The 27,166-nt window shown below is 42.2% G+C and overlaps 1 protein-coding gene across 1 annotated transcript in view; it reads left to right on the top strand.

Moving 5' to 3' along the window:
- LOC144826224 (tropomodulin-2-like) overlaps positions 1-27,166 on the top strand; it is a 322,058-nt gene that overhangs the window by 252,934 nt on the left and 41,958 nt on the right. The window contains exon 6 of the mRNA XM_078684601.1: positions 23,328-23,458. Within this exon, the coding sequence (XP_078540727.1) occupies positions 23,328-23,458 (131 nt within the window). The remainder of the gene's footprint in view (positions 1-23,327; positions 23,459-27,166) is intronic.

The raw sequence follows: 27,166 nt of genomic DNA, 5'->3' as shown, positions 1-27,166 counted from the left end.
ATTATACGATCTGGTAGTGTAAGGTGCCCATCCTTAACCCTGTTAAGTAAAATCTGTGTTGCACATTTCTTGTAAAGACAAGGTACGGTTAGATACCCAACAAAAGTGGGCCATCACAAAATAATCTAACACTTGATTGTGTACTTGTCTCAGCATCTCTTATAGATTGCCTAGAAATCATTAGCCTCATTTTTAACTCCCCTTTATTGTATGGGGTCATAAAAGTCAGGAACCACCTTACACTCAGTTAAAAGATTATAAATATACTGTAGCCAAGCGATTTTTTTTTACAGTAATCAAGAGCGAGGCAGTCCATAATTATTTCCTTGGTGAATTTTGTCTCATCTTCAGTCCATTTCCTGTACCACAGTGTGAGGGCAGCCATACTAATGAAATCACTAATGTAGGGTACACACATCTCCTCATGCACTATATGTGAAGCGGTTGCATTGCGATCTGCCAACACCCTCCTTAGAAATGTATTTTCGAGGGTTTGGAGCAGCGAGGTATTTGCCCTCCCCCAAGATGCTGCTCCATAACATGCACCTGTGATACACTTACTCCTATAAAATGTAAGGATTTCCCATACTGGCTTATTACCGAATTTCTTTTGAAAATCTAAAGATAGCCTCACTTGATCATATAAACTTTAACTTATATAGGTCGGTATGTGCGCCCAAGGTACCATTCCTATTAAAAAGGAGTCCCAGATATGAAAATGATGTTGTCCTTTCATTATATACACCTTCCACATAGTGGTTTCTACTCTTTGTTTTGATATTCCCACAAGTCATGACAAGAGTTTTACTTAGGTTTAATTGTAGATCTTTCCCAGTCATGAATTTTCTAAAGTGTCTATCAAGCATTGAAGGCTGTTAGCAGTCCTAGATAATAGGACTGCATCATCTGCATATAGCAGTACTGGTGTTACGTATTTACCTACAGTGGGGGCATCAGCATTTAAATTCTAAAGTGAAAAGTCAACATTATTAATGTATAGAGAGAATAAAAGAGGTGCAAGGATACAACCTTGTCTAATCCCACGGGTGACGCTAAAATGAGGAGGCATTCGCCTTTTGGGCCATAACGAATCCTTGAAAGTATGTGAGCGTAAATTTGCGATAAGTAAGTAATAATAAAGTGTGGGGTACCTATCCCTTCCAGTGTTTGCCACAGTTTCACATGATTAACTAAATCAAATGCGCTGGTAAGGTCAAAAACAAAACAATAGTTGATGGACAGAATGCAGAACATTGTCATACATTCACCCCAATACAGAGATCTGGGCCTACATCCATCTTTTTTTTGCTCACCATGCCATTCCAGTTTGAACACAGCCATATGCAAATCAGTCTTGACCCTGTGCCCCATGGGAACAGTCCAGCCCGAACTGCCAAGCCAGGTCCTCCCTGGACTGGAAACTAGCATCTTAGGACCGGTTTCGAGCTTTCACCCCTCATCAGCCAGGATAGCTTGATTCCAATGGCATGGAGAGCACGGGACTCATGTCTGAGCTTACCCGTCCCACTCAGGGTGACAACTACAAATGCAAAAACAACAATTGATGGACAGAATGCAGAACAATGTCATACATTCACCCCAGTTTAGAGATCTGGGCCTAAATCCATGGTTTTTTGCTCACCATGCCATTCCAGTTTGAACCCAGCCATATGCAAATCAGTCTTTGATTTGCTCAAACGCTCCATCCATCATCCCCTTTGGTATTGCTTTGTTCGCCCTAAGTTGGCAGGGTATGCGCAGACGTGGGCCCCTTGCTCACTTTGCCACTGGATTCAAGATAGCCTGGCTGATGAGGGTTATGAATCCGAAACTGGTTCCAGGATGCTTGTTTCCGGTCCAGGGAAGATATGGCTTGGCAGTTTGGGCTGGACTGTTCCCATGAGGCACAGGGTCAGACTGATTTGCATATGGCCATGTCTGAACTGGGGTAGTGGAGTGAGCTAAAGAATGATGATGGATTAAAGTCAGATCAGTTGACTGGGAGTGGGTGTTTGATTTGCTCAAACGCTCCGTCCGTCCATCATCCCCTTTGGTATCACCTTGGTAAGGTCAAAAAAGCAAAAATGAAGTTGGCCTTTTTTGGCGATGGTATATTTCCCTATCAATAACTTGAGATTAAAGCATTGCTCAGCTGTCCCAATACCCCTTCTAAATCCACACTGGGCTCAGTTAAGATGTTATTCTCATATGCCCAGCATTCCAGTCTGTCTAACTTAATTCTGCTCATCAATTTTGATGTAGAATCAAGTAGGGATATTGGACGGTAGCATTTTGCATTTCCTCTATGGCTTTTTTTAAAAATGGGGACAATTGTGCTTTCCACCCAAGTGCCAGGTAGCACCCCCCCAATTGTGGCAACAAAAAGGCTTACTATGATTGGGGCCCATAAGTCGATGCTAGACTTAAAAATATCGATAGTGACCCCATCTGGTCCTGCAGCCTTACTACGTGCGCTTTTCTTTAGGGCAATTTTAATCTCGTCTAGGGTGATGGGTGCAGTCTTAACAGTGTTCACTAAAATAAAATTACTATTGTCATCAATCATAGAGACCTCTTCTGTTGGAGTAAAAATGTTTTCAAAACGTGTCAGTCATTCCTCAGGAGTTACTAGTGTTTCTATCTTAGGGGATGATACATCTTTAAAAAAAGGGTTGGTCTTTTGTTTTCCAGAATAAGATAGAATCACGTGTCTCAGCTGCATGTATCAATTTTTCCCACGCCCTCTCCTGGATTTCTTTTTTTCTTGAATTTAAAGTTTGTTTATAGCTTTTCCAAAAAGTGCAAATTCTCTCTCTATCCCGCGGTCTTACTTTTAGTGCTTCCTTTAATTCCTTATTTAATTTGGAGCACTGCTGGTCAAACCATCTAGGGCAGTGATCAATATTTTTTGTATTTCTTATTTACAAGTCTTCAGAAATTACAGCAGCAATATTATGAAATGCACTAACAATATCAACATTTAGGGTTGATCTATCCAAACAAATGTTTACATGTTCATGTTTTTTTTCTACTATGTTTTCCATAAAAACTATGGGATTAACACCTGACCATTTAATGGAAATCCCATTCTCTCCTTGTGTTTTGATATCAGCTGCGAGAACGAGTGCCTTCTCTTGTTGATACAAGCTTGATTTCAGTATCAGGAGTAGTGCATGGTGGTCACTAAAAGGGCTTGCCTGAATAATTTTTTATTCAACAAGACCCTTGCAGTTCCCTGATACTAGAACTACGCAATTTGCGACAAAGACCTCAACCCTTCACATGTTTGGGCAACAGTTTCTCCCTTGCGTTCACCTGACTCAATAATTTCTAAATTATACTTATACATGGCAGAATTAATCGCTTCCCCATAAGGATTATGTGAAAAATTTGAGCTAGGATCACTATAGTCATCACTATAACCGTTGTTCCCCTATTAGACTTTTACACATTTCACAATTAAAATTACCCTCTTAGATTAGCAAGTAGTATCCCCCCAGCCCTTTTAAAATATCATACAAATCCTCTTCCAGTGACGTAATTACCCTATGTCATGTACTGTCAAAGACATTGTTATAAAAATGTATCACTACTATGCACTGTTTCCCTTTAATGCAAAAAAGTAAAAACTGGAAACACTGTGATTTAGTGTAGACTCTCTGTAGTGTCAATGGTGAGGTTACTGAAACTAAAGCTGCTAAACCTCTTTTTGCTCTTCCTGCCTTCGAAGGGATAGCTTGAGTAAAACTAGTTTTAGAGCCATTAATAATAAAGGTTTCTGTGAGCCAAGATTCTTGTAGTAAAATTGGAGTACAATTCTGTATCGTTTTAAGCCATTCCTTATCGTGTAGCTTATTTTTAACCCCTGCAACATTCTATGACTTGATGGTTAAGGATCCATGTAATGTTGAGCATGTAGATTATTAACGACAGGCCTGATAGGAGGGGAGACATGAGTAACACCTTTCAATTGCACTACATCCTCCAGCAGTCAATCAATTCCACTACAACGTCTTAGTCATGGATGGTATCATACACGGATTCATGTTCTGGAAGTTTCTACTAGTTATTGGGGGGGGGGCTCATTTCTAGGTTTGTAAAAATAGCCAAGTGGAACAGCAGTGATAATACCATCAAGATGATTAAATGGCCATATTTAGCTGATATTTCTCCAGTCAGAGACCCCACCACCTCCAGACTGCGGAAATTCACAACAACACAATATCCTTTGCATGATTTCTTCTTACTGCCCACCCAACTCACTCTTCTTAACATTAATATGTTCTGAGAAAACACGTTAATGCAGCAGTTAGAATTTGAAGTAAATCAATACATAACCCGATTCTTTAAAGTCCCCTAAGTCTCTGTGGTATTGGCTATTAATTTCGGGAATTTTTTAAAAGCAATAACATAAGGAGTTGCCTGGGGGGGGGGGGGGTAGATGAAGAGAAACCTCATCAGGCTTCGTAGATCGATAGGTCATGAAAAGCTCTTTTTCGTGTCCAATATCTTTAATTTATGAACAATGTTTATTACGTAAGTAATTATTGCTTAATTTTAGAGTAGGTTGTACTCTAAGTGCTTTCTTTATTTGGGGTGCCGTTTTCAAATTAGCTTTTCCAATTTCACCTAGGGAGCTATGTCCTGCTTACATTTTCTCATTGGAGTTACTACCAGACATTACCTTTTGGGACTTTTTCGTGGACAGTAAGTTTGTGACCAAATCAGTTAAATAAATAATGTCTTTTTGTACTGACTTAATTCCCGACATAAGTCGCCTTTCAATATTGTCGATTTTCCCCTGTAATTTTTTTAAGTTGGTTTCAATGCCTTGCGTGTAGATTGTTGCTTCGTATTCCCTGTCCCTCTTGCCTCAAATTTAGTTATTTTTCCCTTTTTTGCTTAATTTTCAAGTTTTTCGACTGATTTTTGGAGCATACTTTCGTATTTACAGGCTGCTGTTTGCTCTTTTTCGCCAGTGGGGAAACCTATTCAGAGTTATCTGATAAAATATATATGTCAAGTGGGAGTGTCAATATGCATGGGCTCTCTTTTATAAGACGGTCTATATTAGATATATAGACCTCCTTACTTCTACTTGTGCCTTGGTCTTCAGAGGCAGAATCAGGTTTCACAGGATAGACCAAGTCTGACTTTGACTCTTTTTGGGCTGCATTTAATGCTGTTTTTGTAGCTGCCAACCGCTCCTCCACTTGGACTATCTCATTATTAATCAGGCCCATAACACTTTTCAGATAGTTAATAATTGGCACGTTTTTACGAGTGGAGATTCCATTACTTAGTATTAATTTTCTTTTGCCCATTTTCACAGCAAATCGGTTATGCTTTGACTATGGTTAGATATTAATATGACTGGGTTCCTTACCAGTTCTTTTATCTGGTTTCCAATCCATGGGACCAAGGCGGGTGGCCCAGCCTTGGCCTGCCTTGGAAGGGCGCAGACGGGCCCGTCCTTGGCCTGGGCACGCCTTGAATGCGCCGCCTGGCGCTGACCCAATGACGAAAGCAGCTCCTGCCGCTAGGCGATGTGGGCAAAAGAGACCTCCGGTGCAGCGGTGGAGTGGTGTGTGTCTTGAATGAGCCAAACAACAAGCAAGGGCACTGTGTTCTCCTTCAGGAAGTCTCCAGGTAGTTTATTGCATAAGTACTCCTTGATGCCCACCGGGACTCTCAGCGCACCATATTTTCGAACCATTCGAGTCATTGTTATCCCTGATTTCCCCCCTCAGAGGATTATATAGTCATAGAGTTTCTGCAGGATCTCTTCTCCTAGCACTTTCTTTTCACGAATCTCTATGTCTGTTTCTTCAATTTCAGAATCTCATTTTCTACGCCTTGCATTTTCAAATCATCCACTACAATATATAAAAAGAGTTCATAGTACCCTATTGTTGTATCGCACTAAAGGATAGTTTCAGACGTTTTAAAGTGTGATAGCCTCTTGTCATAAAAATATTTTTTGAAACACGGTGACATCCACAGTTCATATGACTTGGAATGCTTCATCCACACATATGGAAGACATTATCACTTCCAGCTGTTGCCTTCAAATAGTTTGCATGTGTTTCAGAGTAAAAGTGTTTTTTTCCTGGAAGGTTTTTGAGTAAGCGAAGCACTTCTAAGTAAAACAAAGTAATCAAATGGAATATATTTTTTCTTCTTAGGGAAACGTAATTAGATTGCACTTTTTACCCATTGCATGATCGTTTTGAAGCATTGTTCATTGTCTGGTACACATGCCTGTGTTTGTGTGCTCACCTCCAGTTTTTGCCAACTGGTATTGCAGTTTTTTTTTAACTCTGCATACTGGGACACTAGTGGACAGACCTCCGTCAATGTGCTATGGTCAATAAAACATGGTGACATTGACTAATCACCAACTGACATATTTAACTTTATAGTAAGGCAATAGTATGCAGTGCACAGAAATATGCCAGTGTCATTGAAAGTAAAATGTTTCATATGGACGGCAGCACTTATTTTGCCATCCACTAGAAGGACAAAGAAAACATGGCTACAAGGCTACCATTTTGCCTGGCTCTTGCCGATTTTAAACCAGCAGGAAAGCCAGTCAAAATAACTCTTTTTGACAGAAATTTACATTTAAATCTTATATAAGTCCACCTAAGTAGATCTCGTAGCCCACATGGTAGGGTGCCTACTATTTAAGCATGATACATGCAAGAATATAATGTTGGACTGAATCTACAGTGACGAGCCCTCAAAAACGACTTTCACTGTACGTTTCCTATGAGAAACCCTAATGGTCAGATAAAATAATAACTCTGCTTACGTTTTACCACAAAAACAAGTACAAGCATACACCAAAAAAGGCAGAAAGGGTAAAATACACAACTGTGGGAGGGCCAGAACATAGACACACTTCGCCTATGTGGAAAAGGCTGCTTTATTTGGAAGCAGGTTCAGCTCACAACCAACAGCCTTTGGCTTAGCTGCAAAAGCTATAAATTCTCTAACAATGTTCTAACAAGAATGGATATCTCTCCTTTCTTCCTCTAGTATATTAAGCCACCCATGAGGCTCTCGCGCTCCCGCCCACTTTGTATCACTCAACTTTACCAGATTTATTGAAATGAGTTTCCAAGTGTACTGGTCTAGTGAAATGCAATATAAGGTGGATTTGTAGAGTACTGCTTGTCACCTGTGAGGGTGGTGTGGCAGCCCGCTCCAGGATGGCCAAACTTGTAATCAGGCCCTAGTCTTTTAGGAATAAAATCTGGAACACAACAATGTATAGAATGCTGAATTCTGTAAACTATATTGAAGGAGATATAGTCCTTGATAGACGCTGAGTGTAAGGCAGTAAGGAGTTTTTTATAGTTTATACGAAGAGAGCTGATCCCCAAGTAGGCACATTGGTTTTGAGTCAAGTGCCGATATTGAAGCAGATGTATTGAAAGATATAAATGCCAGCATTTGGCGTAATCCTGCTAGGAGCCAATACTCAGTAATCTTCCATCTTTATCGAAAAATGGAATAACTTTTTCAGACAGTGAAGGTTGTAGGTGCAAACAGCAACTGATCCAAGGCCTGTTTTCTACACTGCTGAACCGTCAGCAACTGATCAGCTTTTAATTCAGGTGAACAATAAGCTGATTCTCGATGGTCTACATGTAGGAACAATTCGGGTGGTGTTATGCTTTTTAGGTGCCATAGTAACAATTCAACGATCCGGAGATTCTTGAAATTCACTAAAACACAGCCCCGGGGAGAATCTTTAGGATGGATGCTAAGACACAGAGATCTCACCGACAGGACCTCCTGAGCTAGGTTCTTGGGCCACCCAGCTTTGGTTTGCAGCTGTGGACAGATTTGTTTTTTAGGGCCTCAGAGTCTTTGCTTGTGTTGGGAGGTAATTCAGGGATGGCTTTAAGAATGATTAAGTAAGGTGTACATTTGAGGGGCAATTGGGGGTATCTTGGAATTAGGTCTGCCCAAAAAGATGTAGGTCTTCTGCTTTTGTATCCACATCTGCTTTTAGCATTGACATTCATTCACTGCTCTCTGCCTATATATGAAAGCTTTTTTCTCCAGCGATGTATACAATTTGGTTCTGGTTCGGCTTGGATCTGGATGACTTTTTGAATACAGGTTCCCCAGTACAATGCCTGATGGGTACTGCAGTTCCTGGTTACATGATCACTGTACCAGTAAGAATTAAATAGCAGGTTAAAGTTCTATGAATACTAGTAGTCAGTGCTATCTGTTTGGAAGCAGCAGATTCTAGCATCTTGAAGGTTCAAATGCGCAGGCTCCTGGTCCAAACCTTCCCGTAGACTTAGGTAAAACACTGTAGTATGGAGGGGCGGAGGTTCAAGACGTATGTAGCATCAGGAACTCTGGAAACTGCATATTCCACTTCCAGGTCTTACAGTAGACCAGAACGAAAGAACTTGTAGTGCCTCTAGTCCTATGAATGACGAGGAACACTGACAAAAATGCTTCTCGTGAGAAATCCCCTTGAATTTTCAACTATGGCACAGATAAAAATCTGTGCTGTTGTTGGTTGGTAACAGCCATGTAGTTATACATAATGTGGAGGGAGGCAGCTCGTACTTTACAGAGCAATTGACGGAGTTCTGCGCATTGTGAATAAGGAAATCTCCTGTCGTTTTTTATTTGGGTCTTTAATTTACATTGGGTAGAGGGCTGCATGTTTAAGAAAAAGACACAAAAGCAACATTGTTGTATACCAAAATACACGCCTGGCCATGTTCTTCTGGCTGTAATATTCTCGCGAGGTATTCCAGTTTAATATTAAAATCCCACTAATGTCGACCTTACTGGCCATTTTCAGTTGTTTTGCTTTTTTTTTTACCATTAGCTGGTAGATTGAGACAAAAACGCCCAAGAATGTTACAAAAACATGGACGACAAATTCCTCCGAAAATCTGATTTCCTATTTAAGGAAGCACTGCAGTCCGTCTGCACGTGTACCCTGTGATTATAATAGAAATAGACTATAAAAACATTCGGTGCTGTTCATATTCTAGCACGAATAGCTTCGAGGAAAGTCAAAAATCTGATCCAGCCTTAAACAAATGATTTAGATGCGTAAGCTTGAGAGGCGCCGTGAATGCATAAGGAAGAAGTTAGTAAATTATAGTTCTCTTTCCATGTTGAAACAGGTGCAGCTAGTATATATAATAAGTAACTTAATTTATATTCATGATTACATCTGTAAACATTAATTCATCTCTTTCATTTACAAAATCACTTTCATTCAGTCCTCACCTGGTTTCAATTAAATATAGCTTTATTCTCCGCACGCTGGTTGGATTTTAGCAAAACATTTCTTCTGCCTTCTTGCTATCTTAGTGTCCTGCGTCTGTGACGCACTCCCGAAGCAGACACCCTTTGACTTTGGTTTATGACATTTGGGTTGACGATTTTTGTGCCCTATAGGACTAGGGACCCTGTATAAATCACAAAGCGTTCTATAAAAGAGAAATCTAATAAAATATAATCATTGTAACCCATGCCAATGTATTTGAGATGTTACAGAGGCCTTCACGTAGAGTGAATTACAGAGTATCTGGCAAGATTAACTTTAGCCTCAAAACTAGGAAGCTCTTCAATTTACTTTGTTTTACAATTCACACCACTGGTGAAAAAGCAGTACTGAGTTTATAATAACATAGATCCTGGGGCCCAACGTTTTCTTTAAAAAACCTGCTACGCGCTGTTGAATGCGTATGTTGCTTAGTCTGGTTTCTACCACATGTGCCTTTTTTTCACCACCTTCCTCCTCTTGCGCCTTCACCACTTTTGTGGGTTCCTTTTCATCTCTGCTTTCTCCCTCTGTCACTCCCTTCTTATTTCTCCATTCCTCCTCCTTTCTCCCTGTTCTACCTTTGTCTCTCTTGCCTTTGGTCAAGGGCTGATGGTGACGGTAAAGTCCTAGTACTCTAAAATGAGGGTGTCTGCCCACCATATGCAACTACACACCTTCATTTTAGAGTAAGCACTGGACAAATAACACATTACACAAAAGTTCAACATTACACAGAAAGGTAATCCGTCCAGCAGAAATTTGAAATTTTCCACAAAGCAAGAATACAAAGTATTGACAGTGGCGTATTTTAGAGAATGTCAGTATCCTCCAATCTATAATTTTTCTAAAAAATTGCATTCAATTTTTTTTTAATGTACATCATGAACGTGATCAGAATCATCTGAGTTCATGAAGCACTGATCCCTTATTGGAAAAGAGAAAACCTGAACACATATTTACTCCAATCTCTCTCTCTCTGAGACTACACAATTAATGAACAATTGTGAAACTTCAAGTTCTCCCCTTCATTGTTGTCCAACTATAATCTTTAAGGAGCTTCCAACTGTTATGTTCATTCTTCACAGTGAATGTGTTTCTCGCTTTGGTACAAGTTCCATCTGGTTTTAAAACAACAGTGTTCCTGATTTTAAAATCCAAAGGTAGAACCTGCTGAGTTTGGGACTTACACACCATATAAAATCCCCATATATTTTCAAAGTCCTTAAGCAAACACCTGGGTAACAACTTCAGCTGTACGTAGACTAACTCCCATCATATTCTGCATGATCATTAGGTGGGCTTTTACCCATTCCACTGCATAAAGTCTGTTGCAGCTGCCATCTCTCAGATATGTCAGCGGCCTTCACCATTTGTTTTATTTATCTATGAAATGCTTTCGTGGTTTCAATCCCCAGTGCCAAGAGATCACCTAAGTGCTGACTGTTTGCACCTTATGAAATTTATAAGCATGAGCCAGTTCTATGATTTCTAATGAAGCATTATGTGCACCCCCCCCCCTGCGTAGGGTGTTATGACAAAGGGAGTGGGGATTAGGGGGAAACATCACTTACAATGCAACTTTTACCACGCAATGCTTTTACATCGCTGCTTTTACAACGCAAACCATTACAACGCATTGCGCTGGGGGGCGCTCTAGGATAGGGAATATATTTAATTTACTATCCAACATCTTCCCTACTATCCACGGGGACTGGAGTTGGAATAGTAAATTAAATAATTCACTATCCAGCGCCCCAAAGCACTATGCGTTGTAATGGTATGCGTTGTAAAACTCGCGTTGTAAAAGCATGCGATGTAAAAGCATGCGTTGTAATGTCGTACATCCGGGATTAGGAACTGTTGAGTGATCGGTATTGTGGAGAGTAACACACATTGTTCATAGCATTAATAAATATTTCATGTATTTTTATTGTTCACTTAAAAATGGAAGATTATTACAATTTAACCTATGGGAAATTACATCCGTAGTCGATTCATACAGTTATCATTTTAAAAACGAAATCCTCTACATAGGTTCACAGTGTCCCTCTTTTTTGGGGTTCAACTTTCTCTGATCTCCCAGTGCTGAAACATTTTCCATTTGAAAGTATTTTATTGAGTTTTACTGTACATTCGCTAAACATCTATAGGATACAAGGAAGTCTTAGTTACAGAGTTATGGTTACATTTCATCTTATACACTTGTTCTCATGTGGGCCTTACATTGTCTTGCTTAGAGGTGTAGAAAATCTGAGCGAGGTGGAAAGAAGAGAGAGAGGAAAGAGGAGGATCACAGGGGGTACGTTTGTTTTGCAGCGGTGGCAGGTCTTTTCTGGGGTTATGGTGGTTTGCGCTGTGGTTGGTAGTGTCCCTGTTGGGGTGGTCTCATGGGGGATCGTAAGGCCCAAGTCTCAAAGGTAGTTGTGCTCCTAGCTTTAATTAAGGTGTGTAGTTAAATACTCCAAATACATCTGCAATGGAAATATCGCAGTTGTAATGCACATAATATGGAATGGCAGACTTTTTCGATTACAAATGGAAATTGTAAATACAATATTCTGCCAGTATGGAGGCATTTCTATATTCACATATTTGGGGCTAGGATAAGGTTTGTAGGCAACTAATTGAGGTTCTACCTTACAAACTTGAATATTTGATAATATTCACACACTTCTTGCAGATTATTTCCTCTTCTTGAAAAGTATGCAAATGTCCTGTTTTCAAGGACAAGAGTAAGTGTGTTTCCAGGGTGGGAATGTGTAGTGAACATTTCTACCTCTATTGGAAGTATAGGAGGAATAGTTTCCACATAGGAAATGAGAAGTTAAATGTACAAGTGCACATCAGAGTCAGGTTTTCATGTGCACAGTTTTCCACCTGTTATGTTATGTTATGTTAATTTTGTGCTTCTATAGCGCACGGCCACTCCACGGAGCATCCCGGCGCTTTAGCGAAGGTACCCACCAGAGGGGAGCAAAATAACAACTGAAAGGAAACATAAAAACAGCAAAAGCCAGTTAAGGGAAGAGCCATGTTTTGAGGGCCTTTCGGAAGGAAAAAAGGCTGGAAGCCTGTCTTAAGGAAATCGGGAGGTCATTCCAGGCAAGGGGAGCTAAATAGCGAAAGGACCGGCCTCCTGCTCTGGCGCGCTTGATAATAGGAACGGTCATTTTGGATAGGGAAGAAGATCTAAGGGACCTAGAGGGCTGGTACCAAGAAAGTCGTTTTGCAATGTATTTAGGGCCTATGCCATGTAAGGCCTTAAAGGTCGTGGTCAAGGTTTTAAAAAGGATCCTTTTGGCGATGGGTAGCCAATGTAGAGATGAAAGAAGATCCGCAGCTCTGGCCCTTCTTGGGAGACCAAAAATGGCTCGGGCCGCTGAATTCTGGGCAATTTGTAAGCGTCTAACCAAATATTTGGGAAGTCCCAGAAATAAAACATTAGCATAGTCCAGCCTAGATCCAACTAGCGCCTGGACGATGATTTTCCTGTGCTGGATGGACACTAGGGGGAGGAATTTACGAAGCATCCGAAGGATGCCAAAGCATTTCCCGGTAAGACAAGAGATGTGTGGTCCGAAAGATAGGTCACTGTCGATAATGACTCCCAGATTTTTGGCCTTCAAGGACACACTGGCAGGGGGGAACATGTCCTGCGGCCACCAGGGTTTCCAGTCTGGCTCGGAGGTGCAGCCAAAGAAAAGCAACTCCGACTTGTCGGAGTTGCACTTCAGTCCATGACATCCAAACCACTCAAAGACCGCACTCAGACAGCCCCTAACCTGGGCGTAATCAAACAACCCACCCCTGTCGCTCGCGAACAGGAGTTGGGTGTCATCGGCGTAGGAAACAATCCGAGCGCCGAATGACTCCGCCACCACCGCCAGAGGAGCCATAAAGATGTTAAAAAGGAGGGGGCTCAAGATGGAAGCTTGGGGAACCCCCACTTCTAGCGGTGACATCTCGGCGGAGTAAGGAGGCGCCCAGATTGTTTGTCGGCGGTCGGCTAGAAAGGATTTGAGCCAACTCCACACCGTTCCCCGCAGACCAAAGTCCCAGAGTCTAGAAAGGAGAAGCGTGTGGGGTACGGTGTCGAATGCCGCCGACAGGTCAAGCATTACCAACATAGCTTTTCTTCCCGCGTCTAACTCCTCCCTGATGGCGTCCGTGACTTCAAGGAGGGCAGTCTCCGTGCTAAAATTAGCACGGAAACCAGATTGAGTACTGTGCAACAGGCCATTTTCTTCGATGAAATTAGAAATTGACCTGTGCACAAACCTCTCGGTCACTTTCGCCAGTAGAACCTAGTAGAAATTCTGTGTATGCTAGGGTTTGAGTTCGCTGGAAATTCTTTGACTATTGTAATTGTCCAAGAGTACTCCAGGGATAGCTTGTGAATCCCTGAAAAGTCAGCATTTAATTTAGAATATATCAGTAGTCCTAGAAGAGCACATTTCTGACTTTTCTTCAGTGGACTTTCTAATCTCTCGGACCTACAACATGCATACATACATAATATATCTATTCTGAACAGCACAGTGCACTGTTATTTCAGTGCAGAGACATTCACAGGGCTTGACTTTCCCCATGCACTGCTAGCACAACAAAGAGCCATCTCCAGGGTTCTCTCATTCACCACCACCCCAGTAATATTCCAGCCTACCACCTCTGTCATAAATTACTATACAATTACTGAGGCATCCTCATACCTTTTACAAATTATCACTAGTCTGACTTTCAATGTGCACTGGTCTCATTCAAGTAATGAAACACAATACATCTCTCTAAGTGCTGGTATATAAAAGTGCAGAGACATCCACATAGCTCACTAAATATCCTCAGGTTTGACTTGCACAGTGCACTTGTATCCCAATACTGAGCCATTCACATCGCTGTCACAAAGCGCCGCTACTGAATAGCACTGTGCAGTGATGCCGCAGTATGAAGATATTCACAGAGCTCTTATTGTGCATCATATATTGACCTGCACAGTGGGGCCATATTCCCAGATTGAGATAGCCACAAGACTATTACACTGTAGCTAAACACCCACCATATCACATCATACATATTTCCTGAGAGAACTGAAATATGAAAATAGTTCTTACAATGAACCATGGTACTGACCAGCTCCATACACCTGTTGTACTGCTGAGACATCTACAGAGCTTTCTCAATAATGTCTTATTGATTTCCACTATCCACTGATATCCCTGTATGATATATTAACATTCACAAGGCACATATATTCCCAGCTGTAACATATTCCACTATTCCAGATAGTGCTCCTCTATTCTCAACTACAGCAATAATTGATATTTGACAAATGAGACATTCAAAGGGCAATGGCTGCATCCTGCACTGACCCCAGGACTGAACACAATGCTTTTTGTGTAATAAAATGTGTACCGGTCCCCACATTTTATCAGAGTTCAGGTAGAGTGAAGAGAGGGTGTGGGCTAGGGATGAAGTCCTTACCTTACTCATCTGTCTGTCTGCATTAGGACTATCTAGAGAGGTGTACGCATGGCGTCCATGAGGGAGAAGCACAGTCTTTCCTTTATTTCCATTACAGTTTTTGGAAATGGAAGAAGGGCTGCTAGTACAACAAACAGTAAAGGATAACTGTATCTTCTTCTATTTCCATAGACTACTGTAGTAATAAAAAGGAGATCGAAAGACCAGCTCTTGCTCTGTACCTGGCTACTAGACCTGTACCATGCAGTGAGTGACACTTTAGTGCTGATACTACGTGATCAGCTAGTAATAGATGTGTTTGACTTGAAGGCCAGATGCTCATGTACAAAGTAGAAAATTTGGGGGTGTTAAAGGGCATGTGTGTGTGTGTGTGTGATTACCTTGGGTTTTTTAGTCACTGCAGGACCAATTCAGTCTTCCATCCTTCTAAGTTCAAGGAAAAGAATAACTTTGAATGTGATAATAATGGCAGCTGCTTTTCAAATAAAAAAATAGAATTTAGGAGCCTTTAGGGAAGCTACTCTGTGATATCCATTCAGAATTTAGAATACAAACACAAATACCTTCTTTAAGCAATTACCTGAACAAAACAAGCATTAGCAAAGTGAATAGGTCTCAACTTTAAAACCTGGAGATGACCTATGACTGTGCTAATTCTTTTTCTTCCAAGATAGCTGTTGAGTAGATGTGGGTGGATGGTTTCATTCTGCCTGTGGAATTGGTGGAATTTGGCGATTCCACATTACTCTTGTTATGTTATAAAGACTTCATATAGCGCAGCGAATCGCCCCGGAAAAGGGTATCTCGGCGCTGAAACGCGCGCCAAATGAATAAGGAAGTATAGAAAACTCACATATTAGAAAAGCCACGTTTTGTAAAGCTGGCAAAGTCCGGTTCTGCCCGGATGCGATGAGGTAGTCTATTCCAGTGATGTGGGCTGAGATAGTAAAAAGAACGGCCGCCATATTTGGCTGCATGAATACACAAGGTACAGATCAAGAGCTGGTCTTTAAATCTCAAATGTCTGGTAGGAATACATGGACGGTGTTTATTTTGAAGATATAAAGGAACCTTACCAAACAAGGATTTATGCACTAAGCACATGAGTTTGAAGATAGAGTGTTTCCTGATTGGAAGCCAATGAAGAGATTTTAAAGTGGGTGCTGTATGAGACCAGAAGGGGGTTTGCAGACCTGGCGAGCAGCAGTATTTTGGACCTCCGGAAGCTTAGATAGAAGAGATTCATTTTCTCCAACCAAAAGAGTATTTCCATAATCCAGTCGGCTGACCATAGGAGCCTGGGTGAAAGTTCTTCTGGTATGTAATTGTAACCACTAAAAAACCTTTCTAACCATGGGCATGATTCTAAAACAAGTCCCGCAGGTGGAGCCTACCTGCTCTCTTATGGACAGGTTTTCAACAATCAAGATGCCAAGATTTTATACTACCTTTTTGCGGTGACGCCCAGTTTGGGCGGCCACCGGTCATCCAACCAGTATGAGTGGGCCTTGTCGAACAGCAAGATCTTGTCACTGTTCAACTGTAGGCAATTTAGGGACATCCAGGAAGCAACTTTCCACATGCATGCCCCAAATCTATGTTTTGTAGATTCAGGATTAGGACCTATGGAGAGGATCAATTGCGTGTCATCTGCACAAGAGATGACTTCAAAGCTACACAATCTCACCACTCAAGCTAGTGGGACTACATATATATTAAAGAGTGTTTGACTCAATCAATAGCCCTTGATCCCATGTGTATTGCCTGCATCCTATTGCTAAGGAAGCTTTAGAGACACTCTAAAGCTTTCCCGCAGACACCAGTCTCAGTGAGTCTCTTGACCCACGCTGGAATGAGACAAGGTGCTGAATGTTGCGGATAAGTCAAGTAATACCGACATGTCAGGAAGACCACCATCAAGCGAGAGTCTGATGGTGTCCAGCACTGCCATCAGTGCAGTTGTAGTACTAGAAGAGACTCTAAGACCTTATTGGCAAGGGTCCAAGATGAAATTAGTTTCCAAGTGAGGGAGAGTTGTTTATTTACTATGGTTTCCAGGTTTTTGCTAAATAGGGGTGAAGCAATATGGGTAATGCGGAGTTCCAGCCAAATTCGGCCAATAGGTACACAGCGGAATTTTTCCCTCACAAGCCTCTAGAAATGGAGTCGGTTGGGGTCGCGGTGAGAAAGCTGCTTCTCAAGTAGAATGTTTGCTGCTCAAATAGATTTTCTACTCAATCGTCAACAAAATCAACTACAATGGCTGCGTGCTCTTCCTCACTGCCTAGTGCCGTTCCGGTTGATTTTTCAGCACTGCTTGCACTGTGCAGCATGCATCATTCTGCCCATTGGCAAAACTTTGCGTGATCTCACTGAGTTTTTATGTAACTCCATGGAATTCTGTAGAGTGAAACTTTGCTGGGTCGATTCACAAAGGGTCTCTGCACTTGTGGTGGAGGCCCCGGATTTGTGTCGGAGGGCCCACAGTCATGGTTGGGGCCCGCACTCATGGAGGGTTCGCCACAATGAGCAACTGCAGTACGAAGTTCCCCCCACAACTGCAGGTCCTCCGCCATGAGTGCGTGGCCCATTGTAAATCGGGCCCTGTGAGTCCCGCCCACACCTACTGTTGAGCTACCTCATGCACATGCATGATGGTCATCTTGCAATAGCTTTTCCTATGCTTTATAAACAATCACATCAATAAAAGATTACTGCTGTGAATGTGCACACACATGGCTGCTGTTGGAAATAGGGTTACTGGTTGAGGGGGATGAAACCCTGCTCTAGCAGCAACCACAATCTCTGTCATGGTGAAGTACAAACAAACCCCAAATTAACTTGTGCTTAGCCCCCTAGTGGCTTGGCACAAAGCAGTGAGGCTTAACTTAGAGGCAATGTGTAAAGTATTTATGCAGCACTTCAAACAGTAGTGAAGTAAAAACACAACACAAGAAAAATCTCACATCAATTTAGAAAAACTGAGAACAATGTAATAAATTATGAGACCAAAATGAGAAACAAATCCTATCTGTAGAACCAGAGATGTGCAATTGCAAAGTTTTAAGTAAAAATAGTGCATAGAAACACAAAGCGCCAACTGTATTATCTGGTCACAACAGACCTGGCCAAAGTCACAAGTTTAGGCCAACCGCAGGGGAGCCTGGGTCAGATACAGGGACCAAGTTAGGACCGCTGAACGCAGTACCTTAAGAAAGCAGTGGGGCTTCGATGCGGAGTCCTGCATCATTGTTGAGGATGCTGTCAATGAGGGTGTCCGATGCAAAGGCCTGTGTCGAGAATGTGTTGTACAGTGGTAGGTCATAAGAAGCTGCGGTGCAAAGTTCTGCATCGTTGTTGAGGATAATTGCGATGCAAAGGCTTGTGTCAAGGATTTGTCACACAGCTGCAGTTCTGAGGAGGTAGCGGACTGTGATGCGAGGTCCTGCATCAAGGATGTGTTGCTCCACTGTGTGGAGTCCCACAGGGGTCGGCTTTATCACAGCTCCTGTTTAATATCTATCAATGCCCTGGCAGACATGGAGTGTCAAGTTTACAACAATGCTGACGACACCCAGGCCATCTTGCAAATTGAAAACTCTGCTCAATCTCACTCCAGAGCACAAGAGATACTCCGCTTTACCATCAACTGGATGACCTCCAATTCCCCGAAGGTCAATCCAGATAAAATGGAGGTTCTTCCCATGACAGATGCCCTTAACCCCTGGACCTCCCTTTTCTGGCCCCAGGAGCTAGGCGACACCCCAGCACCAGTCCCAGTAGTCAAAAGTCTGGGAATCAAAATTGACGCTAAACTTACTATGGCCAACCAAGTTTCCACGGTGGTTGGACCTGTATCGGCCTACTCAGACTCCTGAGGAAACTCCCCCCATCCTTTCATTCTACACTATGAGAACAGTGGTATCCGCCATGATCCTAGCTCGCCTTGACTATGCCAATTCACTTTATATTGGACTGCCGGACTCCTTAGTGAGCAGATTACAAATTGTAATGAATGATGCCACCAGACTCATCTTCAAACTCCCGAGGCATACGCGTGCATCACCCCTCCTTCAACGCCTTCACTGGCTTCCGCTCAAACAAAGAGCTACATTTAAAGGCCTCTGAAAGCTCACAAAGCTGTTTACGGTCAAGCCCCTGTGTATATTAAACAACGCCTTCAGAAATATACACCCACTCGCTCTCTCAGATCCTCCATGGACTGCCTCTTAAAAATCCCCCGCTTTAACTACGCTACTAAAGGAGGACGAGCCTTCTCTAGCTCCATACCCACTCTCTGGAACAAACTGCCGAGACACCTCCGTGCGGAAAGCCGCCTCCTGCCCTTCAGAAAACAATCACCCTGCAAATTTATCTGGTACCCCCGCCGCCTTCTTACAGTGCTTAGAGACCTTCCGGTATTAAGCGCTTAACAAATACAAATTAACATAACATAACATAACATTGCCGGTTCCGAAGTGCAGCTGCAAGGAGATGACCCATGCTGCGTCAGTTCCGGCCACAGCTGGGCTGGCAGGGCACCTTCAGGCACACTTCCTTGGCTCCAGGACTGGCTTGGAACCTCCTAGGGGTTAGGACTCATTACAGAGAGTCTAGGTGCTGGGTTCAAGGTGGTTGGAGAGCTTTCTGTCCCTGAGTCTCTGATCATGAAGCCAGCTATTTAGCCCTTGGAGTCACTCTGATGGTCCTGGGATCAAGATGCCGGTCCAGTCCTTTCACTCTGGCAGCAGGGCAGGAGAGAAGCAGTCATTCTTGCAGAACAGCACAGCAGTCCTTCTGAGTCTTCCACAGGTCCTGAGGAGTATTGATTGAAGAGTTGGGTCTGGGGTCAGTTATTTAAACCCGGTGCCCACTTTGAAGTAGGAGAGGCCTATGGAGATTTCCACCCAAAGAGGAGATTGGAATTTCCTGCCTCCCTACCCTGGCTCCACCTTGTCTGCGGTCACAATAGAAACGTGTCAAACCCTTTGTTAGTGCGCTCAGACAAAGACTTTGTGATATGCAAGTGTGGTCAGTGACAGCTCCTCTCCCTCATCACTTCAGAGATGGCCCATCCTGCCAAAACCTATGCTCCTTTGTCTCACTGTCTGAGAGCAATACACAAAGACCAACTGCCAGCTACACTTAGTTATGTGACCCAGGATGCAGCTGCAGTCACAAAATGGTTAGGACAAGAACATGTAAACTTTCTGAAAGTGGCATTTTCAGAATTGTGACTTAAATTCCGACATTACCAATAAAGAGGGTTTTAAATTACAATTCTTTTTGGCACCAAACTGGACATCCCTACTTCTTACAATCTGAAAGTTAGCACTTATTAAATGTAATAAGGCAATTCAATGTTATTTTATGGAAGAGGTAGACCTTGCAGTAGTGAAAAATGAATGTAATATTTTTTCACTACCAGGACATATAAAGTACATGTCTAACGTTTTAAATGCACTGCACCCTTCCCTCTGGGCTGTTTAGGGCATACTCTGGGGGTTATTTATATGTATTTAAAGGCCTCACAAAAGATGTATTTTGCCCTGTCGGACTGGCAGTTTAAATTTGCACACACGATGCAGCAGTAGGCCTGAGACATGTTTAAAAAGGCTGCTTAAGTGGGTGGCACAATTAGTGCTACAGGCCCACTAGTAGCATTTAATTTAAAGGCCCTGAGTACATGTAGTGCCACTTTACAAGGGAAGTACAAGTAAATTAAATGTGCCAAATGGGTGTAAGCCAATTTTACCATGTTTTAGGGAGAGAGTGCAAGCGCATTCGCACTGGTTAGCAGTGGTAAAGTGCAAAGTGTCCAAAAAGCCAACAAAAACAGGTTCCGAATACAGGAGGGTGATGGCAAAATGTTTGGAGATGACCCTGTAGAAAGGGCCAAGTCCAACAGCTGCCATCTTGTAATGTTATTTCATTGAGCATTAGAAAAAACATTATAAGAGGACCACCAAGTATGTGTATTTTAGCAGGACCATATCCTGCACTTGATATTCTGGTGGAACACCCATAAAGAGACCTATGTATTGTCTTACTGCAATCTGACCAGTGCTAGCACATTATTGGGGGTTACAGTACAGCTTATAAACATATAAATCAATCAGTCACTCATGCATAATAAATAAAACACAGTCAAAAACACACCTTTTGCAATTGTCAGTCAGAAAAGTAGCCACTATGGAACTCATTTAACAGAAGCCCACCAACTCCGTAACAACCCAAGATCAAACATACTTGCTCAGTCTAAGTATATTTGTGGAGCCCGATTTGTAACTGATATGATGCTTACTATAAGAAATGGAGTTATGTCTTGGGGTGGGTGACTACTCACCTTAAGAATAATGACAACCCTTGTCAGGATGACTCCTTTAAATTACTACAGTATGTTAAGTTTAATCCTCTAGTAGCTGTGGCACTTAGCCGACAGTCTTAACTTAGGGCAATGTGTAAAATATTTATGTAGCACCAAAATAGTAATAATGTCAAAGTGCAAACAATAAAAAAATCCCAATTTAAATTAGAACACTCAAGAAGATTTTAGCACATAAAAATACATCAAAATGGCAAAAATCCAATAAGGGGTACAGTATATATGACTTTTTATATGTTTAAGTAGAAATAGTGCCAAAAAGCATTAAATGCCAATGATAGTTCATGTCAGGTAGACAAGGACCTAGGCCCAATCTTACGCTGGCTGCGATTGTGCACAGGTTGTATACACCAACCAGGTTCGCCTGGTCAAAGATTTTACCTCCTGACTTTAGTCCTTTGAGGTCCAGTCCACCAAAGGAATATACTTCTAAAGCCCCCAGGACTTCAGGGGAGGCAAACTCAAAGGGTGTCAGGCAGAGGCCCGCAATAGGCTCCAGTCCAGGCCCATTTGCCACTGGTCAGCTGGGCAGTTGCACACAATGTCTCTTGTAGCTTGTTGTATACTTGCAGCTTGAATAGGAGGTCAGCCTTATGACCCTTGGAGTCTACTTCTTTGTCCTGGGTACAAGAGAGAGGACATTCTGTATTTTGGGGCTCCATTCAGGTCACAGACAGCAGGTCCACTCCTCTTCTGTTCTTCCTCAGGTGCAACACTGCCCTGAAGTGGGTGCCTTGGAGTGCTACATTTCAGCCTGGCACGGGCTAGTGGATTGAAAAGACTCATGGGCATGCCCAAAACCAATAGGTTAATAGTTTCTGAGGACAACTCTCCCCACTTTGGGGATTTTCAAGATAGCCAAAGGTGTCAGTCACATTAAACCTGGGCTCTGAGGCCTGGGTGTGCTTGTGTGGACTGTACTATGGTAATCCTAGTGTCCACTGCCATATCAATCATCATTTCAGTTTGAAACAGCCACTGTTCCCCCAATACGCCCAGAGACAGTAGTCTGGCAGAACAAAGCAGGGTTTATCAGCAGCCAGACAGTAGATACACAAGCATTGTCTTGCTATTCTCTTCCCTCCCTTTCAAGTGCATCCTCAGTGTCAAGTGTCACCTGTCAAGCAGAATTTGACACTCCAGCAGGATTTGACACTGTAATGTCAAAAAAGATGCCAACAGCCCTGCATAATATATGAGTTTCAAATGAGTCATCTCTGCCCTCCTAGGTCAGCCTATGGTTGCACCTCAGAGGTATTTCACACCTGTTTCACACTTATTTGAATGCTTATTACTGACAGGCAGAGGCTGGAGAACACAAGCACATTTGACCTCCAGGAACTTCAGGCAGGGAATAGTAACTTTCTAAAAGGTACTTCTCTTCAATTCAACTACACCATTTGATTAGATTTGTAATAGTTATTACAGATAGTTCTTTCTTGCTAGTTTAATTTTCGAGAAACAGTAATAGGATTTTTAATATGTATTCTGGTTTTCTACATAGGACAGCTAGGATGGCCACAGTGAAAAATAATGTTTGGGGGTAGACACTGTGAGGACATGTTAACATTATATTTCTATATGTCCTAATGTTAACTACCTTGCATCCTGCTTTTGAGCCACAAGCCCTACATAGGGTTGACTTATTAATAGGCTTTATTTTGAAAGGATGAACTGCGTTTTTTACGTTGCTACAGTCAGGCTACACTGGTAGGCCTGAAGCCATGTTTGCACTGCCTGTGTAGTGATGGCTCAATAGATTCTGCAGTCTAGCAGTGCCATTTGACTTACAGGACCTGGGTACACCTTGTGCAAGATATGAGGGATTTGTAGGTAAATTACATATAGTAATTAGGAATATTCTATTATAGGTAAGTTAAACATATCTGTTAGGAGTTTGCCAACTCAGCCATATTTAAAGGGGGAGAACAGGCACTTAATTACTGGTTAGCTGGATTAGGGTGCAAAGTGTTCTAAAGCCAGCAAAAACATGGGGCCCATCAAAAGGTAAAAAATAAGGTGCTCCACAGAAAAAAGGAGATTTGTTACACTCAGTTTTCTTCCCAATAGTGGGTATGTAATTGTGCGGAAAATTGTATCTATGTAGCAAGAGACAGAATACCTGAATAATATTTTCTCTTTTTGCAGGTGTCGTGAAAGCAGAAAAGGTCAAACCAGTTTATGAGGATCCACCTAATACCACCAATGTGGAAGAGACGCTACAGAAAATAAAAGCCAATGATCCAAGTGTGCAGGAAGTGAATCTTAATAACATAAAGGTACCTGTTTGAATACTACTTGGGAATCACAGTTTATGCCATGCAGTAAGCAAAGTTGCTATTACTGTATATGCCACCAGTTTTCATGGCTGGGCAATCTGACTCAAACAATCAGGCAGACTTGAGAAAATGAACAAATCACACATTTCCTCCTTTGATTTCCATTAACATTTCAGAGAATGCCAAAAATCCTCAGGGCTATACATGGAAATCTATTGAAATCATATACTTTAATAGATACAACTAACCATAAAGCAGTAACATTTCCACTGATAAGAAATCTGCCACTTTATAGTTAGTTTTAATTTACTTGTGTATCAGTTTTTTTTCTCAGCAGATAGAATATGTTTCCCTGTAGAGAACCCCTTCCTCCACACCCCTATGAAATAAGAGGGCACTTGGGTGTTTCATTTGCTCACTTTACCCACATACATCAGGCTTTTTGGGCACAAAGTACAGGTGCACAGGTTGCTTGAGAACACCATTGGAAGGGGTGTCTGTAACTTACGGCTGTGTGGGGTTTACTGCGTTCCTAAAACATACTGCATACCGCTGCACAGTGTAAACCACTCTTCCCACCCTTTACCTTAAACTTACAATGGTTCAAAATCCGCAAAGCTGATGAGTAAAGAGGTGGAATTTACAACTTGAGCTGCACTTTTCGTGCACCTGGAAGACAAGTGAACGTGAAACAACGTTTACAATTGGAGCCCAAGAATATTTAAAAATCCAAATCTTCATTGTTCAATTTTGTTTTGTGTATCGTCCTGCACATCAGATTATGCATGACAAAAACTGATAATTATGAGGTACAATACAACAAAAATGTGGTAATAAAAAAATTAAACAATGTTCTTATTTTGGCAAGAAAGTCAGTGGTAAATATGCTTTGGAATGTGCAGTAGGAAGAAAAGATATACCTATCCCTTAAACATTTTGCTTACCTAGTCCTACATCACTAACAGTCACAAAAATTAGCATTCTATAATGCTCCTGTGTGATTGGGATGACAGATCTTTCGCGGGATGGCCCCAGCGGCAGTTCCTCCATAGGAGCGTTGCCACCCCTGCACTGCTGCAGAGAGATTGAAAAGTAAAACAATTATTTTATTACCATTTAATTTTTTACTCTTTGCCGAATGGAGTGTGTGGGCGTGGCCTGTATATCATTGCTGCTGATTGCCAAGAATGAGAAGTGGCCCTTCATTTGAAGTGTGCATGTAGGTTTGGCCAGCTTTGTTCCTACGGCAAACCAGACATGCACAATTCAAACCTCTCCAACCCATCTGTCTTAGATAGCTGGGTTGGAGAGCAGTCACAGGCCTCCAGTGCCTTTTGGAGTGCTGAGGCAGCCTGCTCCATCCAATCCAGATGCTTCACTTATGCTGCTTCACAACATGAGAGCAGCATCTGGAATGGAGAAGGCAGTTGGCTGTGTGACGACACCTCACGCTCTGAGGAGTCTGGAACCAGGTACTGAGAGCATTGAGGACGTCCTGCAGGATGAGGTTGTGTTGCAAAATCATCCTTGTGCCCTGGGCACCCATATTGTTTGCTGACTGGTACTTGTGGTAACTGACTCTGACTGTCCCTGGGCTCTGCTTGACCAGGCCCGGGGCCAGTGCTATGCTGAAATCATTTGCTAGTAAGCCTTTTATTAGTGGTGCTCGGAGTGGCAGATCAAGTATGCAATGACATTACTAGAGATAAACAGAACTTGCTATTTTATTTAATCTTACTCGCTAGGTGGGAGATTTGTAAGAAATGGACTGAACCTTCTCCACCACAAGAGATGGACTGGCTAGGAGAAGTAAGAAAAACAGCAAAAATAGATATTGAACTGGAATCCAATATACAATCCAAGATATGGGTGGCCTTTAAAAATTGGAATGCGATATGAGTATACAACCCCTTTATGTCCAATGCATGGTCAGTGCAGCCAGGATACTGGAAGAGCACGAACGCAGGAACTGTGGAAGTATCGCAAAAGCCTGGGGAGGTACAGGTTGGCTGACAGGCTACTATTTGCATATAATGGTGTTATGAGGAAAAAAAAGAAAATCATTTGCTGAAAACTCACTTAGAATACAGTGAAAACTCCTACATACACTATGGGTTAGGGTAGCCCTATGATTGGCCTGACCTCCCCTATAAGGCCCTAGTACATAATAGGGCAGGGGGATCAAAACAACCTTTAAGTCCCTGGTATATAATAGGGCATAGCAGCTTAGAGGCATTCAGCCCTTTCTGTAAATGTCTGTGTGCACTGCTGAGGCATGAGTTCAGTTTGAAAGCAGACTGTGTTGCTGGACTGCTTTTAACATGTAAAGCATGCCCAAACTCGACTTTGGTGTTTGGAGCTCTTACAAATTAATAAACTACAATGCTTAGGCATAATAGGCACCCCCAGGGTTTCCCCTAGGTATCCCAGTGGTGGTATTTATAAGGAGGACCCTTATAAAATAGGTTTTATATGTCTTAGGTTTAGTGAAATTGCACATTTCACTTCCCACATTGCAGTAACGTGATTCCGAAAATCGACTTTTGTACTAGGAGCACTGTGAAGTGAGCATCTGCAATGTTTTTGCATATTCAGAACCAGGTCCTGAAGATATAGGCAGGGTCCTTATAAAATATGTTTTATAAGCCCTAGTGTTGGAGAAATCGCCCAGTTCATTTTCCCCATTGCAGATTTCCAGCCACATAGGTAAAAATGTCAATAAGTTATTCACTAATAATTCCTGTCATGAGAATCATAAAAATAATATTCAAGGACTTACTAGAATGGCATTGATAAATCCAACAATATGCTGTTGTTGAATTTATCCTAAAATGTACAGAAAATAAGTTATAATACTTTCTTGTCTGTAAACCAAAATTCAGCCTCCCAGTGCTCTGTCCTGATTGGTCAGAGTTAAGTGGATTAGCCAGGCTGCTTTGATGAGGTGATAAGTAGCCTCTGGGGTGAAGGAGCTTTTCTGAGAGGAGAAGGTTCTGCTACATAGGAATACCAGAGCCAGGGTGAGGGGTCAAAAACAATCCTCAAGCGAAGTAGTAGCCAGGCAGGAGAAGCCAGTTTCATTTACACTCCTAGTCTTTGAACCCAGCCAGATGGCAGGCTTAAGGAATGGATGTGCAGATGTCAAGGGGAGGGGAATATGGAGATGAGCCATCCTGGAGGTTAGTTTAGCCACCTCTTGCCTTTCTCCTGGAACTTCAGACATATTGAATTTTGGAGAAATAGTGCTTTCTGAGAAACCATTGTGCCACACTTTGGAGGAAATGGTCATGCTCTGGGGAGTTGGCCTGCACCTCATTGGGGATGAGTGCCCTCTTTTGTGACCCCAGAGAACAGTGAATACGTATCTGAGAGGGGCAGTGCCTCTTAGATCTGTTGCTTGAAACTACAGAAGAAGAAGGAGGATGCTGGAAGTTTGATTTGTACAGACCAGGCCCTGCACTCTGACTGACTGCGCCTGCTGCACAATCGGGAACTACAGCCATGTTGATTAAATCTGCTTCAAAAGGACGAAAGAGTGACCTCCGTGCAAGCTACAGGTTAACCAAGCTCACATTGACTGTCACCACCAAGAATCCCCAGCCTGAAGCACTACCAGTGGATTAATAAGGGTTTTGTCCAAGTGGATTGTGAGAATTGAAGTCCAAAACTTCCAAGGACCATTTTAGAGCTTCCAGATCCTTGGAGTAA

Source organism: Lissotriton helveticus, chromosome 3_2, assembly GCF_964261635.1.
Source record: "Lissotriton helveticus chromosome 3_2, aLisHel1.1, whole genome shotgun sequence".
NCBI classification, from domain to species: Eukaryota; Metazoa; Chordata; class Amphibia; order Caudata; family Salamandridae; genus Lissotriton; species Lissotriton helveticus.
This window is presented reverse-complemented; position numbering and strand designations above follow the sequence as displayed.